The sequence below is a fragment of the Spermophilus citellus genome (assembly GCF_964194105.1).
Source record: "Spermophilus citellus genome assembly, chromosome: 3".
NCBI lineage: Eukaryota > Metazoa > Chordata > Mammalia > Rodentia > Sciuridae > Spermophilus > Spermophilus citellus.
Genome location: NC_138184.1, coordinates 14024571 through 14041973, shown reverse-complemented (window position 1 = coordinate 14041973; position 17403 = coordinate 14024571). Strand labels below are relative to the sequence as shown.

Below are 17403 nucleotides of genomic sequence, written 5' to 3'. Positions count from 1 at the left end.
CACTCCTCAGTATAGACCAAAAAAAATTGAAGACAGTTTTTTGAACAAGAACTTCCACACAGATGTTTATAGCAGCACCACTCACAAGCACCTCACTGGTAGAAATGACCCAAATGTCCATCAGCTGGTGAATGGATAAGCAAATGGGCAATCCTAAAATGAAGTATGATCATTTCCATAAAACCATAATGTTCTCATACCTGTCACAATTTAATAGAAATGTGATGCTCCGTGAGAGAAGCCGGACACCAAAAGCCACATATTGCATGATGACTTTATGTGAAAGTTACATGTGGGGACCTTTGGGAGTCAGGAGAATTTTCAACAGCCAAGTGGTGCTTCTTGGAGAATCAGGACCAGGCTGATGGGGTCTGAGCTTTTAGTTGTCATATAGGAAAGGGATGCTTTACGTATTCTCGCAGCCTCCCTCCAGGAATAAATCAGCCCCGCTTGAGCATCTTAAAGCAGGGGATTGAGTAGAAAAGCTCCTTCCATACATACTCCTACATCACGTAGGCGTGAACTCTACCACAATATTCCAGGCTTCACTTGCTCCCCTTCAGGGATGGGGAGGTCACTTGTGGGAAGCCATTCTGACACGTGATTGGGTGACTCCCGTTAAGGGCCTGAGGCGCTTTGGCTGTGTCGGAACTTTCCCGGCCCTTTCCTGATGAGAGAGCCCAACCGTGTGGGGGTATGCCTGACCACTGACCCCGGGGACCCAATCACTGACCCTGACCTTGGAGTGCAGCCCCCCCTCAACCTTCATTGGATGGAATTCTCCCCTGAATCTCTTGTTCCCCAATAAAAGGCTACTCCCTGGCGTGTTCTCTCTCTCCTGCTAGCCCTGAGTAATCCTTGCTGCCCTGCTGGGTGGTTAGAGGAGGGAACCAGAGAGGGGAGCCGTCTCGGACCTAGCAATAGAAATAAGGTAACTGAGTCTGTGTGTTTTATTTTGATCTCATCTAACTTTATGCCTAGAACCTCATTAATGAAACCATTGCACAGGCCGCGTGGTAGAGTCACTCCCTGGGAAAACAACCCCATGACATAAAGCAGAAATCCTGTGCTCGGCAGAAACCTTCAGTAACGGGCAAGTTTGGGCTCTGAAATCAGACAGGCCTGGGTATGAATATTGGTGCCTTCTGGAACTAGGTGCAGTCTGAGTTTGAACAGTTGCCTCTGCCCCTGTGAGCCCCATCTGTGAGAGTAGAGATTGATCCTGTGAAATCAGACAATATTCAGGAAGATGCCCTGAAAAGTGCTATGAATTATCATCATTATCATCATCATCATTTTGCAGTCCTGGGGTGGAGCTAACAGCAGTCTTCCACTGAATTATACCCCCAGCTCTCTTTATTTATCTATTTTTTATTTTGAGACAGAGTCTCACTATTTTACCCAGGCTGGTATTGAACTTTCAGTGCTCCTGATCTCCTAGTGGCTGGGATACAGGTGCTATGAATTTTTTTTTTTTTTGCTCTCTGACAAAAAAATAATAGATAATATAAGAATAATATAAGAATAATAATATAAGAATAGCCTGGGCTTTTAATTTTCTTCTTTGCACCACTGGAGAAGCATGGAATAGAAGGAATGATTTGTTCCTATCTCTCAGTCACAGCACAAGGATTTGAACCCATGTGTCTGGCTGCTGTGTCTCTGGCAGCTGCGCTCTAAGGGCTGTGAGTCTCGCAGGCTCATCTGTCACTCTATGCACCACACATGCTCATTGAGCATCGGCTCTGTGCCAGGTGCTGCTCTGTGCACTGAGGACACAGCAGGGAACTACACAGGCAGAGATGGCAGTCCTAGAGGAGGACTGGATCTAATAGAGAGAGTTGGCAATGAGTCGCAAACATCAGGAAAGTAAGATGTAGAGTAGGAGAGAGGTACAGGAAAGGAAGAGGAAGGAGTGAAGGGCTGAAAGGGAATATTTGGAAATTTAACCCTCAGTCTGTACAATTTTTCTTCTTCCCACCATGACATTTTTTTTTACCTGATTTCTAACCTGGGGATGGACCAGGGAGGTTCTGTAGCTGTGCAAAGACCCCAAATTCACACCTAAAGGAAATAGAAAATTAATGGGGAGGCTATGTGGGGCATTCCCGTTGGAGGTACCAGCCTGTGCAAAGGCCCAGTGGCTGGACAGGTGCAGCCAAGAGAACACACAGGTAGATAAAATGAGTGAGAGGAGGGAGGCAAGAGCAGGCAGGTGACAGAAGAATGTGGTGAAAGGCCTTGAGGGCCGCGGGGATGACTGTGGCGTTGACTCGGCGTGAGGTGAGAGCCACGCAGGGTTCTGAGCAGAGGGATCCTGAGTCAGGGGCACTTTGCCACGGGGTCAGCGGAGGTCTCTGTTCATCTCAGGGGGAGCTGGAGAGGGGATGCACTCATTCTGGGAACCCAAAGGGGTACAAGGTGCCCCTCTCTAGTCTCACCTTGGAGGTGACATCTGTTTCAGCCACTGCCTCCCCCCCCCCCCCCCCCAGACAAGGAAGGAAGAAGAGGGGAACTGCAGTGGCTGAGGACTTGCGAGGCTGAGTCTGCCTCAACACGTCTGGAGTCCTCGGTCCAGTCCTTGCACTGGGGAGACTGTTAGTCCAGAGGACACGAAGAGCAGTTCTTGCTTCCATAGCACCCACTGACAGATCCTCAGGACAGCTGCTGAGTTCAGGAACCTGGCCCATGCCACCTCCTTGGTGCCAGCTAGAGGGGCCCAGGTGTGCTTCCTAAGACCTAGAGGACCCCCAAAGAAGAAGAAAGTGACATGAGGGGCTCGAGTACTTCTTTTCTTCTTCTTCTTCATCATCTTGGATTGAACCCATGGGCAAGTAACACTGAGCCACATCCCCAGCCTTTTTTTTTCGACTTTTAATTTTGAGATAAGGCTTAGCTAAGTGGCTGAGGCTGACTTTGAACTTGCATCCTCCTGCCTCAGGCTCCCGAGGATTACAACTGTGCACCCAGATGGAGTCCTCCCTTTTCCACTTCGTATCAGGAAGCCCCCCAAAGCCAGGAGCCCCTTCCAGCTCCTCGATCCTTCACCCTACACGATTCTTCAAGTGTGTGTGTGTGTGTGTGTGTGTGTGTGAGAGAGAGAGAGAGAGAGAGAGAGAGAAAGACAGACAGACAGAGACAGACTGGGGTGGAATGGAGTGGGGAATGTGTGTGCCCAGGACTGTGCACATGTATTTCTGCCCTGAAGCTCCAGGGTCCAACAGGCTCTAACCACACCAGAACACCGCGCCACCTGTTGCGGACTTGTCACCTTGTCACCAGGGCTCTGTGTCTGGCAGTGGGTGATCTTGGAGAGGTCGCCTTTGGCTTTCCTCAGATACTCCGCCTTCCTTCCTGGCCAGATCTCATATATTCCTGCCCCGGACATGCTGTGCACTTCAAAAACCAGAATTGAACACCTTTCCAGCAATCTCCCTCCAAATCAGTCACAGCCCTGTGGTTTGGGGTGAATATTCTGACCCTCTGCAATGTCACTCTCCCCGCACTCAGTTTTGAATCTCAGTCCTAAGGCCCAGGTTGGGCCAAGGTGGCTTCTCCAGCCCTGAGGTCACACTCACCATAGCACGGGAAGGCTCACACTGTCCCTGCCAGCATCCCTCTGCCTGAGAAGGGAGGGGCTGAGGATCCACGTCCTGATATCGTGGGGGTCTCTGGAGCTGCCACCTCAGGGGACCCTCAAGTCACTAACAAGTCCCCCAGAGCCAGGCTGTCGGTGCCTGAGGGCTTTGGGGCTCTGGAGACTGGAGACCCCAGGGCCTGCTTCCTCAGCACCCAGCCCCTGAAGGCTCAGAGAGGGGAAGGACTAATTGGCACTTCCCCATGTGATGGCAGTCACACGTGCGCGCTCACCCATCAATGCTCCTGGTCCCCAGGAGTGTCCAACCTGAGCTGGGCAAGCCTGCTTCCTCAAGGAAATGCAGCCCCAGGCCCTGCTGTCCCTGGGAGGAAGAAGTGGATGCTTCAAATCATGGCACAGACGCTGCCCAGGCCCTTTCTCCCTGTGGGCGAAGGGGACTCCACCCCACTGCTGGCCTCTGGAAGGGCATAGAACCTTCACGGGGGCGGGGTGGGGGGTGAGGAGCTGACAGGAGCCTGCAGAGCAGTGTGGGACAGGTTTGGTGAAGGCCCATCTCCTGTCCAGTCTCTGATCTTAGGAAGAGATCCGGTTTTCCCTCCAGTTGTGGCTTGTTCGTAGGTGCTGGTTTTGCAGCTCGGACGTCCTCTTCTCTCCCTCTTTTGTTGAGTGTTTATCTCATGAAAGTGTTGGATCTTATTAAATTCTTTTTCTATGTCTTTTTAGACAACCATGTGTTTTTGTCCTTTATTTTGTCAATGCAGCGTGCTCTATTGATTGATTTTTGAGTGTTGAATGGTCCTGTGTTCCTGGGATAAATCCCACTAGGTTACCATGTATAATCTGTTTTTCTTTCTTTTCTTTTTCTTTTTTCTTTTTTTGGGTGGGGGGAGTACTGGGATTGAACTCAGGGGCCCTCAACCACTGAGCCCCATCCCCAGCCCTATTTTGTATTTTATTTAGAGACAGAGTCTCACTGAATTGCTTAGGGCCTCACTTTTTGCTGAGGCTGGCTTTGAACTCGCGATCCTCCTGCCTCAGCCTCTGGAGCTGCTGGAATTACAGGCGTGTGCCACCATCCTGGGCTATAATCTGTTTTATATGGTGCTCAACTTGACTTCCTGGTGTTTTGGGAGGATGTTTTGCATCCATATCAATAAGAGATCTTGGTCTATAGTTTTCTTTCTTATGATACCTTTGGTTGTCATGAGAAAAGAGATGTCTTCAGAAGGGGGTCCAGAGGGATTCCTAGAGAAGAGGGGACTCTACTCTGGACTAGTGGGGTCCTTGACATACCCCATGAAGAAGAATCTCAGCACACACCAGTAGGGGTCCTGAGGTTTATTTAGGAAAGCAAGGAACACACATTCAAGGGAGAATGTGGGCCACCCCAAGAGTGAGAGATGTTTTGGGGGTCCCGGGCCTTCTTTGAAAGGACACTTGGGGAGGGGTGGGCATGGAAGATGAGGGTGACCCCAGTCTGATCATTCTCAGGATCCATGACCTGATCAGTAGGTAATGATGGAGAAATCCCTTAAATTATAGGTTTCTGAAAACGTCCTATCTCTCTTAATCTATTTATTGGTGAGCTAATTAACGGTGTATAGGTAACTTTTGTAAATGGGTGAATTTATGGTATCTTTAAGATTTACAAGTTTTGCAGAGTTTGGGAGTGATGGGTCTGGGAGAGAGGCTGGCTTGGATGCAGAACCTCAGATTAAAATTGTATTTCCTTGTTCTTCATTTCTACCCCGTGTGTGTACGTGTGCGTTGCTGGGAACTGAACCCAGGGCCTCATGCATGTCAGGCAAGCACTCGACCACTGAGCCCCATTCCCAGGGCCTCTATTTAATTTTTTAGATCCTACCTCAGGGTTTTGATACCAGGGTGATACTATACTGGCCTCATAGAATGAGTGGGAACATGATCTCTCCTCTTCTATTTTTAAGGAGATGTTGTGAAGGATTGGTGTTAATTCTTCTTTAAATCTTTGGTGAGAAATCAACCAGTAATGCTATCTGGTCCTGGATTTTCCTTTGGTGGGAATTTTTTTATTACCAATTTTTAAAATTGTTATGGGTCTGAGCTACGCTCAGTGGCCTATGCCTGTAATCTCAGCAACTGGGGAGGCTGAGGCAGGAGGATTGCAAGTTTGAGGCCAACCATAGCAACTTAGTGAGACCTTGTTTCAAAATAAATAAATAAATAACAAATAAATACATAAATAAATAAATAACAAATAAATACATAAATAAACACATAAATAAATAAATAAATAAATAAATAAGGGCCAGGGATATGGCTCAGTGGCTTGTCTTTCAGTTTAATCTCCAGTACCCCCCAAAATTAAAAATATAAATAAATTAATAAAAATTTTAAGTCTGTTTGGATTTCCGCCCCTTTCTTCTTGAGTCAGTTTTGTCCATTTCATCTACCTTATCTAATATTTTGGTGTGCAATTGCTTTACTTATTGTGTTTTTTTGTTTGTTTGTTGAGAAGGGGGTCTCACTACATTGCCCAGGCTGGCCTTCCACTCCTGTGCTCACTCGGTCCTCCATCTCAGCCTCCTGAGCAGCTGCCTGCCTGTTATGCAGTTGATCCCAGCACTCCATCATAGGCCCTTTTTATTTCTAGAGATCAGCAGTAATGATCCTCTTTCATTTCTGGTTTTCAAAAATTGAGTCTTCTCTGTTTTCTTGCTAAATAGAGCTTTGTCAATTTTGCTGATCTTTTTAAATAAGTTGTTTCCAATTATTTTCTTTGTTGCTTTTCTGTTGGTGTTTTGTTAATTTGCACTTTAATTTTTATTTTTTACATTTTCTGCCTTTGTGTGTGTGTGTGTGTGTGTGTGTGTGTGTGTGTGTGTCTGTGTGTGTGATAGTAAGGATTGAACCCAGGGGCACTCCACCAATGAGCTACATCCCCAGCTGGTTTAAATTTTATTTTGAGATAGGGTCTCCCTAAGTTGCTATCTTTCTAACTCAGCCTCCCCAGTAGATGGGATTATAGGCATGTGTCATCATGTCCAGCCCAAATAATGTTTTATTATCCACCCTCCTAAAGTATGTCTTTTAATTGGAGAGTTTAATCTATTTATATTATGGTCATTGCTGATAAGTTAGGAGTTGTGTTCAGCATTTTGCTATTTGTTTTCTGAGTATCATTTCCTGTCTTCAGTTCTTCCATTATATCTTCCTTGGTGTCATATAGGTATTTTCCAGTGTACTATTTTAATTCTCTTGTCATTTCTTTATTATTATCCTTGTTTTGTTATAAGGTATTGAACCCAGGGGCGCTTAACCCCTCAGCCACATCCTCAGCCTTTTTTTTTTTTTGTATTTTATTTAGATACAGGGTCTTGCTGAGTTGCTTAGGGCCTTGCTATGTTGCTGAGGCTGGCTTTGAACTCTCAACCCTCTTGCCTCATCCTCCAGAGCTGCTAGGGTTACAGACGTGCCACAGTGCCCAGTTTATCATGTATTTTTGAGTCATTGTCTTAGTGATTACTCTGGAGATAACAACAAGCCTCTTAATTGATAAAAGTTTAGTTTAGATTAATGCCAACTTAATATCAACAGGTGTGTGTGTGTGTGTGTGTGTGTGTGTGTGTGTGTGTAATATTTCAGGCAGGCATTCAAAAAAGCAAAGGTAATAATTCCAGCTGAAGCAGCTTGCATTTCTCCCCCAACGTGTGAAGTGAAACATCTTGAACACAGCAGATGCCCTACATATTCCTCCTCACTTTCACACATCGGGATGGGACGGGGGCCACTTGGGATGCGGGGATTGGTAGCCAGCTGCAAGTTGCTGTTGGCCTCACGATCACCAGGGTGCACAGGGGTACTCTGCTGTGGGGTGCGTTGCCCAGTACTGTTTAGATAGAACCACTCAGTAAATTCCATGAGACACTCTTTTTGTTAGTTCTGCCCAACTGCAAGACTATGGAAGTGGTTTTTTTTTTTTTTAATTTTTATTTATTTCTTTTAGTCATACATGACAGTAGAATGCATTTTGACATATAATACATACATGGGAAGTGTTTTGAGCACATCTAAGGCTTAGTAGGTAGGTTAAACAGATTTGGGGAGCGCTGGTGTGGAAGTGGCGTTTAAACCATGTGATTGCACTGATGAGGTGACTGGACTTGATGGTGCTCAGATGAAAGGGACAAACTGTGTGGAGCAGGTACTGTCACTCCCCTGCCCTTCTCCTCTTGTTCTGCCCACTTTGGTGCTCATTACCCTGTCCTCCAATGCCCAGTGCCTGCGTCTCTGTGGCTGAGGACTTTCTCTGGACACCAAAGCTTACTCTGTTCAACGTGCAGCAGGCCAGGAGCACTGGGGTACAACCGTCCCCAGGAGCATTCTGAATCTCTGACATGACTGACGTTTTCAGACCTCGACTTTCTTACTCCTCTGGGCTTCCTGGAGGGGGTAATGCTACAGATGTGTCTTTCAGGACAAGCAGGAGTTTGTCAGAAGACTAGGAAAAGGGTGTGCGCATGTATGAATATGGAGCAACAAATTCCATCATGAAAGTGTGGAAAAAAAAAATAAGACAGGACAGAAGCAAAATGGTGTAAAAGAGCATGGAAATCTCCGAGGAAGGTCAACAACTTGGGCTGGTGACTTATTTCCTACTTATCTCCTTAGTGTTAGTTAGTCTATGCTCGGGTGAGGGGCATTTTGTGGACTGGAAATATTGGCACTATTTGGAATTAGAGAGGGCAGCAGGGGCCAAGGGTCTTGGATGTGCAGATGGGCAATCTCCAACTGTACTTTGAGAGCATGGGGAGCTATGGAAGGTTCCCGAGTAGTGGGGGACACAGCCAGAGCCCCGGGTTCAGGTGGCAGGTGCCGAGGAGGTGCTGGAGGAAGCTCTGGCGGGGCTGCTGTTGCAACAGAGCAGAGCTGCAGGCTGGAGAGAGCAGGGCTGAGGGCACGGGAGACACGGAGTGAAGAAAGATGGGGTGACTGCTAAGGTCTGAGCAGAGGGCGGGGCCTGGGAGACTGAGTGTCCAGGCCACGTGAAGGCTGGGTAGTCCGTGTCATGATTTGAAGCATCAGCTTCTTCCTCCCAGGGACAGCAGGGCCTGGGGCTGCATTTCCTTGAGGAAGCAGGCTTGCCCAGCTCAGGTTGGACACTCCTGGGGACCAGGAGCATTGATGGGTGAGCGCGCACGTGTGACTGCCATCACATGGGGAAGTGCCAATTAGTCCTTCCCCTCTCTGAGCCTTCAGGGGCTGGGTGCTGAGGAAGCAGGCCCTGGGGTCTCCAGTCTCCAGAGCCCAAAAGCCCTCAGGCACCGACAGCCTGGCTCTGGGGGACTTGTTAGTGACTTGAGGGTCCCCTGAGGTGGCAGCTCCAGAGACCCCCACGATATCAGGACGTGGATCCTCAGCCCCTCCCTTCTCAGGCAGAGGGATGCTGGCAGGGACAGTGTGAGCCTTCCCGTGCTATGGTGAGTGTGACCTCAGGGCTGGAGAAGCCACCTTGGCCCAACCTGGGCCTTAGGACTGAGATTCAAAACTGAGTGCGGGGAGAGTGACATTGCAGAGGGTCAGAATATTCACCCCAAACCACAGGGCTGTGACTGATTTGGAGGGAGATTGCTGGAAAGGTGTTCAACTCTATCTTTTTTTTTTTTTTTTGCACTGGGGATTGAACCCTGTGTCTTGTGCATTCCAGGCAAGTGTTGTAGCAGTGGGCTACACCGCAGCCCTTTTAATTTTGACACAGGGTATCTCTAAGTTACCCAGGCTGGCCTTGAGCTTGTAATCCTCCTGCTTCAGCCTCCTGAATAGCTGGGATAATAGGCGTGGGACACCATATTTGGTTATTAGGTCATTTAAAAAAATTTTTTTAGTTGTAGATGGACACAATACATTTATTTTGTTGATTTCTTTTTATGCTATGCTGAAGATTGAACCCAGTACCTCACACATGCTAGGCGAGTGCTCTACCACTCAGCCCCAACCCCAAACCATAGATCATTTCTTTATGAGAAAAAACTGGACGTGCAATTCCAGGGCCACAATAGGACTTTTGGTATCTGGTATTTGGGCAACTTGTGTGCTCTTACGACCTGCCAGGCAAGGAAGGGCAGAGGACCAACTGAAGCTGTCACACGGCAGCACACAGTGCTCATTCTCCAATTTTTAAAAAAATTCTTTTTTATTAGTTTTTTAAATTAGTTTTTATTAGTTCGCTATGTTTATAATGACATGATTGTACAAGCATGGACTAGAATATGCTTCAGTTTGGTTCATAGTACTTCCCCTTCCTCCTTCCCCAGGTTACTTTTCCTCTGTTCTATGGATCTCTCTTCTATTTATTTATAGTTTTTTTTTTTTTACTAAATTCTCCATTCTTGATTGGTGCCAACGTGATACATGAAAAGTGCTTTCTTTCAAAAAATCGAGTTGAAGTCCACATAGTATAAAATGAGAATCAAAGTGGGCCATTCAGTGTTACTGGAGACATGCATATATTGTGTAAATACTACTTCTTTCTAGTTTCAAGATATCGTTGCTGGGTGTGGTGGCACAGTCCTGAAATCCCAGCAGCTTGGGAGGCTGAGGCAGGAGGATTGTGAGTTCAAATTCAGCCTCAGCAACTTAGTGAGACACTTAGCAACTCAGCGAAACCCTGTCTGTAATAAAATACAAAAAAAGGTTTGGGGATGTGGTTCAGTGGTTAGGTGCCCTGGGTTCAATCCATAGTAAACAAAACAAAATAAAACAAAAAACTAACAAAAAAGGAAAGAAATGGCCATCATCCCCAAAGGAAACCCCTAACTCATATGCAATCACTCTATTCCCCTCCCCTAGTGCCTAGCAACCATGAAGGTGCTCTCTGTATCTTTGGATTTACCCAGTTTGGAAATTTCATATAAATGTCATCATACAATATGTGGCCTTTGGTGTCTGGCTTCTCTGACTGAGCATCATTTTTATCATTGGGTTGTGACAGGTATCAGAACGTCATGGTTTTATGGATGAATCATATTTCATTTTAGGATGTGCCCTGTTTGCTTATCCATTCATCAGCTGATGGACATTTGGACCATTTCTACCAGCTGGTGCTTATGAGTGGTGTTGCTATAAACATCTGTGTGGAAGTTCTTATTCAAAAAACTGTCTTCAGTTCTTTTGGTTCTATACCAAGGAGTGGTGATGCTGGGTCCTATGATAACCTATGTGTTTAATTGTGAAGGACAAGCTATCTTGCTTCAACTTGCATTTCTTTGATTATCACAAAACTAAAATATCTTTCTTCTAAATGGCGTTGGATATTTCCATTTTCCACTTGCCTACTGTTAGCCTTGGACACTAGGGGCCTCTGCCCTGCTAGTGATACTTCTAGGGATCCTACTCCGGCCCTCTTAGGTCCTATCCCACCCCAAGGCACACATTTTTCTCTTCCTGTAAGGGATACAGCTTGCAGTTTACCACAGCAGCCACTAGGTGGCGGGAAAGCCAGGCCTCTCTCCCGACCCATCTTCCTTTCAAAGGAGGCATTCCAGGAACTCAAGGCTGAGCCGTGCTTATCTAAGCCACTTAACTTAAAAAAGCAAAGCCAAGAGTATGTGTTGACCTCGAACTTGCACCCCTGTGTAGTCAATGCAGCATAAAATCCCACAATTGCCTGCTTAAGGTGGCTGCCCCCACCATCAGGTCTGAGGTGCACCCCTTGCTTGGGTCCATCCCTCTGCCGTGGCCCACACTGCTTGGGTGTGTGCCCTGGATGTGGCCAGGGAGTGGCTGATGGTGGAGGCTGCAGCCTGTAGTTGCCTGTACAGTACATGTGAGGCCTCTGGAGTGCTGGCTGAAGTCTGGGGTGGGAAAAGAAGGGGACAGGCCATGTTAAAAATAGTTAAAAATAGGCTGGGTGAGGCTCAGGGTGCTTCCCATACCACCACCATCTTCTGCTGTGGACCTCTGAAGACACCAGAAACTCCATATTTGAGTCTGACTTTTCAAGTCATCAGTAAGGTATGTTGTTGCTATTATTATTTGTAGTGCTGGGTATTGAACCCAGGGCATGCTAGGCCAGCACTCTGTCACTGAGCTACCCTCCCAGCTCAAGAAGGTTGTTCCCTAGGTAGGAAGTTAGAATCCAGGTGGTTCTCTGTGCCTATGGATTCAGTAACCAGGGATCAAAAATGTAATCAGGCCTTAAGTGGAGTCCTAGAGTCTTGGTTTAGGGTCTCATTTTTGCTTTACTTTCATTTTACTTGTATTCCTGTCAGTATTCCTTAGATGATCCAACATAACAACTATTTACATAGAGTTTATATGTATTAGTTATAAGTCATCTAGAAATGATTTAAAGTGAAGAACAGGCAGCATAGGTTATATGCAAATACTGTGCCATTTTACATAGGGGCTTCAGTATTCCTAGATTTTGGTATTCATTTTGGGAGGGGGTGTGTGTCTCTAGAATAAATGCCCTGTGATACCAAAGAAGAGCAGTGTAATTCATTTAACTCCTATTTTTTCCCCTGTTGCTCGTGCATTTTATTTTAAAAATTTATTTAATTTATTTTTAACTTTAAATACTCAGACATATGGTGTGTGTGGGCCTTCAGTTGAACTATGCAAATGATGGGGCTGTGTGGGTCTGCATGTTCATTACTTTCTTAGTGATTTGTAAGAGTTAAAAATAGGCTGGGTGAGGGCTGGGGATATAGCTCAGTTGGTAGAGTGCTTGCCTCTCATGCACAAGGCCCTGGGTTCAATCCCCAGCACCACATGCACACACACACACACACACACACAAAAAAAAAAAAAAGGCTGGGTGTAGAGGTGCACACCTGTAATTACAGGTACTCAGAAAGCTGAGGCAAGGGGATCACAAGTTTGTGACCAGCCTGGGCAACTTAGACTAGATCAGTGACAGAGTGTCTCTGCTACAATGTATGCAAAAAAAAAAAGTTAAACATGGTGTAGAATTGCAACTTTCTTCTAGTTTGTGATTTGCTTATATGTTTGTCTCAATTTAATAAATCTGTGAGGTTCAGGAATTCCACCTTTTATATAGTCACATCTAATTATTTTTTTCTCTGGGAAGTCTTCCATATAATAGAGTGTGTATCATTCTCTCTCTCTAAAGTTGCTGATGGTCTCTCTGATATTGTTTAATTTACAGTAAAAAGGCTCTGTAGACCATCTTCTGGACATCTCTGCTCAGTATGCTTTTTCTTAGATCTGGATTTCTTAAGTGGAGTCCTAGATCCTTGGTTTGAGGTCTCATTTTGCTTTAATTTCTGAAGAGTTGAATTATATGAATCCCTCTGAGAATCTCACTGGAGTTCCTTCTAAGTTGAATGTCTTTTCATTTTTGCTTGTGCTAGAATAGGGTGTGGCAAATTATAGTCTGGGGGCCAAATCTGGTCCCCTGCCTGTTTGTATGAGCAAAGTTTGATTGAAACACAGCCAGGCACACTCATTTTCATAATGCTATGGCTGCTTGTGGACTGGAATGAGAGAGCTGAGCATTGCAGCAGAGACTGGACGGCCCACAAGCCAAAATACACCCTCTCCAGCCCTTGACTGAAAACATTTGTCCCTCAGGGCTGCAGCCACAGGTTGTATGTTTCTTGCTTCCTAGTTTTGTTCTCTTCAGGAAAAACGGGCATCCCTCTCTCACCACCTTTTGCTCCTTTACTTTTTTTTTTTTTTTTTTTTTTTAATAGAGAGTGAGAGAGGAGGGGGGGGGAGAGAGAGAGAGAGAGAGAGAGAGAGAGAGAGAGAGAATTTTTAATATTTATTTATTTTAGTTCTCAGCGGACACAACATCTTTGTTGGTATGTGGTGCTGAGGATCGAACCCGGGCCGCACGCATGCCAGGCGAGCGCGCTACCGCTTGAGCCACATCCCCAGCCCCTGCTCCTTTACTTTCTAACCAGAATCTCTCTCAACTTTTTAAAGGATATTTTTAGTTGCTTGTGTCTACTTTATTTATCTCCACAGTTAGAATTTAAAATTTATGTTTCCAAAGTGAAAATGTTAGCCAATTTTCCAAACATATAAGTGCTGCTCTTCAGCTATTCATGAGGCTGTATTGTCGATGAATATTTTCAGGGGCACAGTCATTCAATATTCTTCTCTTTTTGTAATGGTTACAGTTTGCAGTTTACCACAGCTGCCACTAGGTGGCGGGAAAGCCAGGTCTCTCTTCCTACCCATCTTTTCCTTTCAAAGGAGGTATTCCAGGAACTCAAGACTGAGCATTGCTTATCTAAGCCAATTAACTTAAAAAACTATACACTTACTTTAATTAACGTACACAGGTTGCACATAGTTACCTTGTCAATGTTGTGATGTTTTGAACTATGTAGACATCATGGAATGGCTACATTGCACTAATTCACACATGCATGACCACATATACTTATCATTTTTTTTTTTGTGGTGAGAATACTTACAATTTACTCTCAGCTATTTTCAGCACTACATTATTATGAAATGTAGTCTCCATGTGTGCAATAGGTCTCTTAAATGGATTCCTTCCATCCAACTTAAGGTTTCTAACCTTTGACAAACATCTCCTTAACTGCCAACCTTCAAACCACTGGTAATGACCTTTTTACTATCTATTTCTACGAGTTCAACGTTTTTTAGATTCCACAAATAAGCGAGATCATGTGGTGTTTGTCTTTGTGTGCTTGGCTTATTCCACTGAGCCTAAGGTCCCCCAAGATCATCCAGGTTGGTGTGAATGACAGGATTTTCTTCTTTGGATCACAATTGCTTCATCCATTGATCTGTTGATGGAGGGTTAGGTTGCTCCCATGTCTTGGCTATTGTAAATAATGTTGCAGTGAAAACCAGAGTACAGATGTCTCTTTGACATTCAGAGTTCATCCATTAACTATTTTATTGATTGATTGATTGCAATGTTGGGAATCAAACCCAGGGCCTTGCTTGTACTAGGCAAGTGCTCTACCACTGATCCAAAACCCATAAATTAACTCTTGATAAGCAAGGAAAGATCATCTTAGGACCATTTTCCTTATAACAAGTCCCATGTTTCAAATGAGTGCAAAATGTGTTCTCTCATGCACCCCCCCCCCACACCTCCTGAGATAGCAGGTTAATAAATTATGAAATGATAAAGCTATCATCAATTTCAGGATCTCTCCTGTGGCCCCATCATTTGAATGAAATGGGTCAATAACCTCAGAGTTACTTTTCAGTTGATTTATCCACAATTTATGCATAAGGCACAACACTCAGGACACGCAATAGTCTTAGAAGGCTCATGAAGTTATATTAATTTCTTCTAAAATCTGAAGGGAAAAAAATGAACATTTAGAGTTGAAGATTACATTCACCTTGACACAAGCACAGTCATTTTCCTGGTACTGGGGATGAAGCCAGGGTGCTCTACCACTGAGCTACATCCCCAGCCCTCCTTATTTTGCACCAGGGTCTGGCTAAGTTGCCTGGGCTGGCCTTGAACTAGTGATCCTTCTGCCTCAGTTGCTGGATTATAGGTGTGTGCCATGGCGCCCTGATTATTTATTATTATTATTATTTCTTCTTCTTCTTCTTCTTCTTCTTCTTCTTCTTCTTCTTCGAGAGAGAGAGAGAGAGAGAGAAGGAAAAATGTCGATGCAGTCCTGGGTAGTGGGATTTGTCTTTTCTCTCCCTCCTTTTTCTTCCTCTCTCCCTCGATTCCTTCATTCTTTCACCCTGTTCTTTTTGGCAGTTCAGGGGGTTGAACCCAGGGTCTCATGCATGCTAGGCAAGCACTCTACCTCTGAGTTGCACCCCTAGACATTTAAAGTTCTGTTGGGTTTATTTCAGGTCTCAAAGTTATAGACGTCGCCTTCTCAGGGGTTCTTTTCCCCATCCTCCTGCAGACCCTGTACATTCCTCACCCACATTCCCTGGGCTCTTACTGTTTTCTTGCTCACCAGACTGACGTTGAATCCTCTGTACATTTGACAAGCAGAAAGTGTTTGGAAACTAACATCTGCTAGGAAAAACCTTCAACCAATGACTAAGTGGAGTTGGAGCATGAACACCCCAGCCCTCTGGCCCCTCGGGTGGGCTAACACTGAGCTGTGTGTTCCTCAACCCTCTCAGGCCCCAGGTGGAAAGAGATTCCAGTTTCTCAGATAGGTCATTTCCTTGTTAATACTGCCTGTCTCCCTTCCACTTCCCTTCTTGTGATTTCTGGGGTTTTGAATCCTTATCTAGGATCCGTTTCTAGGGACTTTAAACTAAGATAACAATGTTCTTACTGCCTTCCGCCCTCCACACCCCCAGCATCTTCTCCTTATTTGTTCCTATGATTTTCTTACTCATTGAGGAGACACTAGTCAACTGGGTGATACCAGGAAACAAATGACTTACCATTTCTGGGTGTCTCTCCTGTTTATAAAACAGGGATGACTCTGCTACCCCACCGGACCTGAGGCCAAGCAGACTCCTCTACTTACTGCTTACTTAGTGCATTTACTGTCCTCTCTTCCCAGGCTCCCGAGAAGCAGAGGGGAAATGGGACATGGCTTGTGACAGAGTTTGTGCTGGTGGGATTCTCCAACCTTCCGCACCTGAGGACCACACTCTTCGCGTTGTTCCTCCTCACCTACCTGGTCACCCTCAGTGGCAACGTCACCATCATCACCATCATCCATGTGGATCGAACGCTCCACACACCCATGTACCGCTTCCTGGCGGTGCTGTCCCTCTCTGAGACCTGTTACACGCTGGTCACCATCCCCAACATGCTGGCCCACCTGCTGATGGAGAGCCAGGCCATCTCCATCTCTGGCTGTCGGGCTCAGATGTTCTTCTTCCTGGTCCTTGGATGCAACAACTGCTTCCTCCTTACCCTGATGGGTTACGACCGGTACGTGGCCATCTGTCATCCCCTGCGCTACTCGGTGATCATGAGACCCACTGTTTGCCTCTGCCTGGGAGCCTTGGTTTTCTGCTCTGGGTTCTCGGTGGCCTTGATCGAGACCTGCATGATCTTCTCCTCGCCCTTCTGCCGCGGAGGCCGCGTGGAGCACTTCTTCTGCGACATCGCCCCGGTGCTGCAGCTCAGCTGCGCAGACAGTGCGCACAGGGCGCTGGGCATCTTCTTCCTGAGCGTGCTGGTGGTGCTCTTCTCCTTCCTCCTCATCCTCCTGTCCTACGCCTTCATCGTGGCGGCCATCCTGCGGATCCGCTCCGCCGCCGGCCGGCGCAGAGCCTTCTCCACCTGCGCCGCGCACCTCACGGTGGTCGTGGTGCATTTTGGCTGCGCCTCCATCATCTACCTGCGGCCCGACTCTGGGGCGAGCCCCGCCCGGGACCGCCTGGTGGCTGTGTTCTACACGGTGGTGACGCCGCTGCTCAACCCCGTGGTGTACACTCTGCGCAACAAGGAGGTGAGGGTGGCGCTGCAGAGGACCCTGGTGCGCAGCGGCGGGGTTTCACGATGAGGACCGGCTTTGCACTGTTCACGAGGGTCTAGGTTTTCATTAACGGGTGCCCCTCCTGAGACCAGATCCCCCACCTGGAAAACGGAAGCCAGTCCTACACCAAACGAAAAGGCCGTTATTGACTAGTTTCCGAGACAGTAAAAACTCAATAAAAGATGATTTTCCCCGTGGTTTTCTTGGTTTCAATGATTTTGAAGCGATGCAACGTAGGCACCAGGGAAGGGCGCCCCTGCTGCCGCCAAAGTTTGGTCGGCACTGGTTGGTCCGCAGTGTGCGGTGGTTTTTAGCCAGAAGAGAGCAGGGCTCGCGCTGTGTCCAGCACCCATTTATTTTAAGAGGTAATTCTTTTTTTTTTTTTTTTTTTTT

General features: G+C 46.4%; 1 protein-coding gene across 1 annotated transcript; it reads left to right on the top strand.

Moving 5' to 3' along the window:
- Positions 1-2256: 2256 nt before the first annotated feature.
- Positions 2257-17037, top strand: LOC308645175 (olfactory receptor 10T2-like; the record flags this gene model as incomplete). The annotated part of the gene is made up of 2 exons (XM_081287259.1): positions 2257-2283; positions 16084-17037. The coding sequence occupies 2 exons, from the start codon at positions 2257-2259 to the stop codon at positions 17035-17037; spliced, it is 981 nt and encodes a 326-aa protein (XP_081143385.1).
- Positions 17038-17403: the final 366 nt, after the last annotated feature.